Source organism: Chelonia mydas, chromosome 9 (genome assembly GCF_015237465.2).
Source record: "Chelonia mydas isolate rCheMyd1 chromosome 9, rCheMyd1.pri.v2, whole genome shotgun sequence".
Classification (NCBI taxonomy): Eukaryota; Metazoa; Chordata; order Testudines; family Cheloniidae; genus Chelonia; species Chelonia mydas.
In genome coordinates, this window is record NC_057855.1 from 42,048,988 (window position 1) to 42,057,250 (window position 8,263).

The following is an 8,263-nucleotide window of genomic DNA, read 5'->3' on the forward strand; positions in this document are numbered from 1 at the left end:
AAGATCCAACAGTTGGAAGTTGAAGCTAGAAAAATTCAGACTAAAATAAGGCACAATTTTTTTTAAATAGTGAGAGTAATTGTCCATTGCAACAATTTACCTTGGGATATGGAAGATTCTCCATCACTGGAAGTCTTTAAAACAAGACTGGATGTCTTTCTAAAAAAATGCTATAGTTCAAACTGAGGTTATATGGACTTTGTACAGAAATTACTGGTGAAGATTTTTTTTTTTTGGCATGTGTTATGTGAGTGGGGTGGGGGGGCAGACTATATGATCATAATGGTCCTTTCTGCCTTAAAATATATGTATGACTCACCTGACTAGATGCAAATAATTTTTTTTTCATCAGCATTATCATGTGAGAGTTGAGCAATAATTGCCATGCTGTTTGAAATGATTCACGATCATGAGTGCCAACCTCATGGCAGACTGTCAAAAACCAGGGCAGACACCAAAACCGGTGGTATGTTCTGTAATTAGCTTTCGCCACCTCAGTAACAAATGTGAACTCCTGCTCACTGTAACAATCTTACCATGGAGCCATTGACAGTCCCCCATGGCACTCCAGTCTATCTTGCCATCCAGGCAAGCTGGACTTAGTGGTAAATGATTACTTACACCAAAAATCACAAAATACTCAGGTTGCTCCCCGTCTCAAGAGACCAGTCACTTACCCCAGATTAATTTGTACTTTAGACCTCACACCAAAGACAACACTGGTAGCCAATCCTATAGTAAACTAACTAAGGCTCTGTTAACTAGGAAAAAGAAATAAAGTCACTTAGAGGTTAAAGCAGGCAACATATGAGCACAAATGAGTCAGTCTAGGGTTCCAAAAGATGATATAGATGTAGTAGTCTGTCCCCCAAGTGTCTTTTAGGGCTAAGCCAGGTAGACCCTGGGGATCTCTGCTTTTAGTTTTTTAGCTCCAGCCCTTGTTAGAGTGCAAATAGCAAAGAGAACCATTTCTTCTTGTGAGCATCTTTATACACCCTTCCCCCAGAGTTCAAAGTGATGGGACAAGAGACCCTGCACATAACTTCTTCATGGGTGGATGGGGCAATCAGCTAAGTCTTTGTCCTACAATGGCCCATTTAGCCTTGATAGTCCTTCTTGATGGGCAGGGGAACCACTCTTTCTGCCTAGGTTCACAAGTTCAGAGCAGGCATTTTTTCAATTTTCAAATAAAACTTACATATTACCCTATAGAACAGGACACGCATATTACAAGTAAATTAATGCATGCAGCAACTTACAAGTATCTTGTAGAGTCTAAACACTAAACAGATTCTTACACGTCTAACACCTATCTTGAACAATACTAATATCTAGATGAGCTGGTCTGGTTTCTAGCTATGAATGTGTCCCTGCTTAGCTGATACCTAGAGACTTGGCAAGAGCTGGCACCTGGTTTGCCAGCATCATGATCATCTTATCCAAAAATATTCAAATCAAATACAGACTGTTTTAAAAGTTTTTAGTTATTTGAATCAACTTTTGTTCAAGATTGCAGAAGACAGCAAAGTAGAAAAAATGGAATTTTTACAGGACTCCTTACTGTTTTTCTGTCAGTACTTATTTTTTTCCTACAAGGACAATGCTTTATTAACATCTTAATACACCTAGGTCCCAGTGGGAGTTTTGGGCATGCAAGGAGTTCAGGTTTAGGCTTCTAGCATAACTGCATATTGCAGAATGCATTAGGAATAAAGTGTAGAAAAAAGAAAGCTCTTCTCATTTTGCTCAGGACAAGAACCTGAACGTTCAAATGATGAAAAGCACTGACTTGGAAAAATGTGGATTTTGTTTTTGAATGTCAAACATATTTCAGTTTTACTCATCATAAAAAAGCATTTCTTACTCTGTGAAGTTTCAGAATGATGTGCTGAGCGAAAGAGATATGCTTGTCTAGTCAGTGCACTCTGTGCAGCCATTTCTGAAAAATGGGTAACAGAGTGTGTGTCTAGACTTCAAGCAGAAGAGGAAAAAAAAGTGAACCAATCTACAAAACCCTCAGACTTCGCAAAGTGGTAAGCAGTTTATAACTTTTTCCCCCTGAAATTACGTTCTTAAAATATGTATTGATTGCAGGAGTTGAAATGTCTTCTTTTTATTCTTGGTTGTACATAAGGCTTTCCAAAATTAAGAAGAAATTACACTAAAGGAGGCTCGATGCAAATCAGACCTTTTTTAAAAATGGAAAGTTTAGCTATAGTCAAAGACAGATCTCAGTTTTATTTTTTTGATGTATAGTTCAGCTCTAAACAAGCAATGAAATAAAAATGATACCTTCTTGCTGAATAGATCTGCTTACGTTAGCAGTAAAAATATTTGATCATTTTTAATTTCTGTTAGCCCTGCAGAGCCAACACAGCTCTAGGAGAGATGAGTAGGATTCTCTTCCTGCACCATCGCTAAAAATTTTAATTAAGTCCAGGCTACCCTCTGCTTTCATTTGCACGTGTAATTGAGCTGAAGATAACAAAATGATCATTAACCAGCAAAATCATTATTACTGGTGATAATGAATGAGAAGGAAATAACCCAGCTTGACTTTCAGATCCTGCTCCAAGTTTGTTGAGCTGGCACTTTAGAAAACTATATTTTTACTTATAATCTGGTCAAATTAGATTTTCAGAACTATGAGGCACAATAAACAAGGAACTCCATGAAGCCATTTTAACAACGACTAATCAGAGGCAGACCACAATTTCCTTCATTTTAAAAATTAATTTAGTTCTCATTGGAGCTGGAACCCTAGTACAGAACTCTACATGAAGGAGTGCCCATCTGCATCTCTGATTATGGACTCCTACATTCTGCATTCTTCCATCTGCTTCGGAGGAACAGAAGGGAACCTGGGCTCTGGCCACTTGTGAGGCTATCCTTTCTCTGGTGTTGGTAGGCTCAGGCAGTTAGCCTCTCTGTGTCTGTAGGAGCCACCAAATATTTCCCTACTGGGTCTATGCACCTATCCTTTTTAAGCCTAAAAGCTACTGCCCCACAGATAATTAGTGATAAATCAACTAATGACCAGGACTTGTCTGCAATGGCCCTGACTTCAGATACAGTGGCTCTGATCAGTGGCCATGGGGGTGGTCACAGTGTGTCCTGCTGGTCTGCCTGAGGCTTTCTTAGGCTTAGACACTGGGTTCCTTCAGCAATGCTGCTCCTAGTTACAACAGAGCCACTGACAAACACCATCCAGTATATCTGCTACATACATTAACAGCAGGAAGGGAAGGATCTTTTTAAAGCAGAAAAATAAATGAACTTTCATGTAGTTGATTCTCAATTTAATTTTCAAAATGAAAGCAACCCTTTTTTAAAAAAATGATCAAATATAGTCCTTTCACTGTAGCTTTTAAGGCATGTTTTGTTTTTTTGTTTTTTTTGAAGAGTCATAAATCATATGAACTGCAATATAAAGTGTCAGCTTACTGGCTGTCCAGCAGAAAGGAGGAATGATGGAAATCATGGAAATTCTGAGGAAATAAGGGAGGCGGGTGAAGAAGATTATGATGAAATATACATTATTGTCAGCATTTTTTTCGAATTGTCTGAGATTTGAGGGGGTTGGCAGCCTCTCCTTGACCCCCGAGGTGTTTGTTTCTAGTGATTCAATTGTGCCATATTGCTATAGTTGTGAATCTGACACACTTCTTCCTGGAGAGCTCTCAATCTCTGACTCATTGCTTGTAGAATGTCCCGTGTGGTAATCTATGGTAGCAGTTCAGTGTGATGGATGCAAATGGGCTGGCTGGTGTCACAGCACAGCCGTCAGCCCAAGAAATTCAAAGAGGATAAATGGTTTTCAAATGCTACAGTTAAAAGAAAGACGTGTCTTTTTACAAAATAATATAGCGCCCCATTCCCAACATAGATCATTAACTGACAATTTCTTAAGTAACGTGAAAGAGACAGAAAGGAATTGTACCTCACTGAGTATAGTTTCTGAAAGCTGTAGCCAGCAGCACTGAGGCAGCTAGTATGTTTCAGGGATCTGCCATTTTGGAGGAGCCCCTCTGCTTGTCCTAATATTAACTATGACAGTATAGCTCTTTTTTATTTTGGTCAACCCCTAATTGTGGCTCACAAGTTATAAATCAAACATATATGTATCTGGTACAGTTCTAAATATACGCAGGTACGTACATACAGACATTAGCATGAATCAACTGCCTTTAAAATATTCTTTTTCCAGAGCAGGACGTTGGTGTTCTCTATAGGGAAATCATTTTCCCCCACAAAATTTGTAAAAATAGAATTACTCCAGGACTTTATGTGAAGACTCAAGCAGAGCAAAGTGTTATGATGAACACGAAAAACAGATTTCATAATTGAAACACTGAAAATCCTTTTGACTGTAGCAGCATGAATCATGTCACTATAATACCCTTATCAAAGTTAAGCAATGCAAAGGCGGGCAGCAAATGTCATGTTTGTTTTGTAGTATTATAATATAATACATATAAATACATTATGATTACCCCACAATTCCTCGTATATGATGCTTCACTGAGTGCACTATTCTGTTTTTTTCACATAGATGTCAAAAGTGCAGAAATAGCCTATGCTGGTTTCAAAATTGCGATAACGAGAAATTCACAACCCCCAAACCACAGTATGTCCTGCTGCATGTTCTGAAAATTGTCTGAGGCAGTGGGGCAAGACCTAAACCAAACTCTGATTGGACTCTAAGGTTTAAAAAAAAAAAGCTCCAAGTATACAACTGCATACTCAAAATGGATACCTAATTTGTGTTCACAATAACCTTCAAAGTTGGAGAAGACTTTTGAATAACTCGTTCTATTTTTGGCCTAGCCCTAACAGTTTCTGTTCCTCAGTGAGGGTGGATTTGGAATGAATGAGTGTTTTAAATTAGCATTAGACAACACAGATTCTTCTACTTGGGCAAGATATTTCTGCTATAGATTAAGCAGTTCAATCAAAGCACTAGCTGGAGCAGCAGAAATAGATTTCTTGCGAAATTCTTCTGTGGCAAAGTAGTAACAGATGGCATCCAAACAGCAGTTGACATTAGCTAAACACATTGCCACCTGTAAGAAGAGACTAATGCTTTGTTTCACAGTGCAGTCCACAATGATGTGCTGTCTCACCAGGAACTGCAGAAACATCCCGAGATGGAATGGTGTAAAGGAGACAACAAACACCATGAGGTTGCCTAAAATGATCCATACAGAGGCAGCTTGCTCAGCCCACTTTTGCCCCTGGTTTTTACGCCTCCAAAGAGTCTGGATGATCTGAACAGAGCAATAAATCATCAGAGTCAAAGGGATGAGAAATCCAAAGACTTCAACAGAAAGGATGACGGGAATGCCCCACGCCTGTTCTGACATATTGTGGAAGCACTTGACTTTGTCATTGTTGTGGAAGTCATAGATGGGGATGCTGCTAAGCCAAACTATAACCCAAACGCAACAGCATACTATGATTGCCTGTTTGGGGGATCGGAAAGCTTTGGCTTTGAGTGGGTGCCTTATAGCAATATATCTGTCCAAGCTAATACAGACAACGATGAAAATACTCCCATACATGTTGACGAAGTAGAGAGCCTCTATAAAATTGCATAAGAGCCGATTCTGCTCTTTTTTGGAGTCGTACATCTTGAAAGGAAGTGAGAAAAGAAGAAGCAGATCCGCAAGAGCAAGGTTTATCATGTAGATTGATGACTCTGTCTGTTTCTTCCAAGAGTGGAACACCCTGAGAGCTATCAAGTTCAGAATCAAACCAACAATGAAGGTAGGTATGGAGATCACGAGCTGGAGAGACTTCATTACAGTATCAATTTGGTCAAAGGAGCACTTGTCATCCATTTGTCCTCTAAAACACACACAAAGCAGGTTAAAACCACTAGATTCTCAGATTCCAAATAAATAATATAAAATATTGAATAAAATTTTCTAAAGCATTTAAGTCCCATTTTCAAAAGTGCCTAAGTAACTTTGGCCCCTAAATCCCATTGATTTTGAATGAGACTTGACCATGATTTTCAAAAGTCACTATTAATTTTAACTTCATTCTGTTCTAATTTTGAGTGGCCAGCGTGAGATACCATAAAGGGGCCTGATTTTTCAGAATGTGGGTACTGAGCACTTTCTGAAAATTATGCCCTTTTAAAGTGTTTTAAGTTGGGCATCAAAACCACAAAATCACTAGTTGCTCTTGAAAATCTTGGCCAAGTCTCATTCAAGATCAATGGGTCATAAGCTCCTAAATCACATGGGAGCTTTTGAAAATCTTACTCAATATCAATTTTTTTGCAGTCTCTGAGGTGCAGTTGATAATGCTTTGCACAGCAGTGACGGAAGAGTAAGCAAGTATTTTTTTATGGAAAAAATGATCAATGTGGAGCAATTGATGATCCTTAATGATCAAGTGGAACAATTAGAATTGATTTTGAATGTCTTATCTGAGGGAGTTACACACAGTTAATTGCGCACAGGAGCATGATGTTTTCTCAATGAAGTCTGCTCCTTGGACCCTAACAGTGGCTGAGTGACATGTCAATTTCACTTAGCAGCTTTCACTCTGCAACTGCCAGGGCTCCCAGGGTCTATGCCTCTGGGGCAGTCACAGTGAAGACGCCAGGGCTTTCAGGCTTCCTGGTCAGCTGGGCTCTCTTTGCCTCTCCAGATCCTGAAGGTGGTGGGGAGGTAAAGTGTGGGAGCTCTCTCTGCCGCTCTGGCTCCTGGAGCTGGGGAGTGGGATAAAGTGGAACTGGTGTGGGAGAAAGTTCTATGACAGCAGCTTGTGTGTCCCCCATTTTCCCACTCAATGTTCCGATTGTCCCTCAAATCTATAGGGTTCTAGCTATTGGTGCCTAGAACACTCCATAAAATTTTGGAATTGATCACGTGTGGTATTCAAAAGCTATTACATTACACACACAGAGAGAGACTGAGAAATGCCATTGAGTTGATTGTAAGTCCTCACATGCTTGGCCAGTTAAACTATTGTTATGTGATTTTTGTCCTTTTAGACTAAAGTGTAAAATATTTTTATCATAATATGACATATTTATATTACCTTTTGATCTCTATCAGAAATAACTGTCAGGCTTAAAACTAGGCTTTTCAGTCAATGTTCCCATGAAAGGCTTTAAAATTGTAACAGAAATTAAAAGATGAGGTACTTTACCTTAATTTTCAGCAGAGAGATTTGAAGGGGCTGGTTCAGACAAAGTTAACCTGTAGACTAGATCTCTTGTAGATACTTTAAAAAGAAGCATCTACTAATTTGCAATGGACCTCTACCACATCCGTCCCACTACTCCTCCAAAGACCAGTGATGAATCAACAAGAAACACCTGCACAGGGAGAGAACCTAAAGCAGCTGGCTTCTTGTAAGAGAGATGACTCGGAGATGCCTGCAAAATGCCTGCTCTGAGAGGACAGCAGGAAGTAGAACCCCAGAGCAGGTCACCACCAAAGAACTGATACTCTGTGCTAGACTCCTTTTACTCACCCCAGGCTCTGAGGTAAGAGCTGTGATGTTTTGGGACTTTGAGTTTATTTTGTCTGAATAAACTCAGACTCCAATAAGGATGGTGATTGAATGAGCAAGTATGTGGAGTCTGTGTAAGGGGCCTGGAAAAGGGAGAATAAAGAGCAGGGCAGTGCAGAAGCACCTTGGCTATGAGGAGATGCGTGTGGGGCGGTCAACTTGTTTACAAGCTGTTTTTCTCCAGGGCCAGCTCTAGGCACCAGCAAACCAAGCATGTGCTTGGGGCGGCACGTTTCAAGGGGTGGCATTCCGCCCCCCCACCCTTTTTTTTTTTTTTTTTTTTTTTTTTTGCTTCAGTGTACTCTGCTTGGGGCGGCAAAAAACCGAGAGCCAGCCCTGGTTTTCTCATATGGCTTTTAATGCACACATGAGAATGAAAGAGGTGGTTGAATTTATGGAACTGAATCCTCAGCTGTTTCTAGTAAGCCCTGGCCTCAGCTGAGGTGAGGAGCTGTTTTTGGATCCCTGGTCCTGGGCCCAGTTCTGTCCTGGCCTTGGCATAGTTTAGAGCAACCTAGGAGCTATGTCAGCTGGTAACGGACAGTGGCAAAGATCATGGATGGCAACATATTCCATACTGCGGGGGTGGGGGAAGGGTTGAAAGGGGTGGGAGGCAGTGGTGTTGATTTAAGAGTAACCCTACTTTTGGGTTACCCACATTTCTGTGCAGCTTTGCATGCTGGAAATTTGTTCTCTGTAAAACACCTGCTTAAAAATGTGAATGCCTGCAGGC

The 8,263-nt window shown here is 40.2% G+C and overlaps 1 protein-coding gene across 1 annotated transcript; it reads right to left on the minus strand.

Moving 5' to 3' along the window:
* Positions 1-235: 235 nt before the first annotated feature.
* On the minus strand, positions 236-7,452 carry LOC102941073 (G-protein coupled receptor 55). Its single transcript, XM_043522390.1, has 2 exons — positions 7,165-7,452; positions 236-5,847 (listed from the first exon to the last, which is right to left on the minus strand). Exon 2 carries the CDS (start codon positions 5,838-5,840, stop codon positions 4,932-4,934), a length of 909 nt encoding a protein of 302 aa, XP_043378325.1. The 5' UTR covers positions 5,841-5,847; positions 7,165-7,452; the 3' UTR covers positions 236-4,931.
* Positions 7,453-8,263: the final 811 nt, after the last annotated feature.

Bases quoted from the DNA above. Each gene is read 5' to 3' on its own strand.
- LOC102941073 (XM_043522390.1), bottom strand. From the start codon at position 5,840: ATGGATGACAAGTGCTCCTTTGACCAAATTGATACTGTAATGAAGTCT.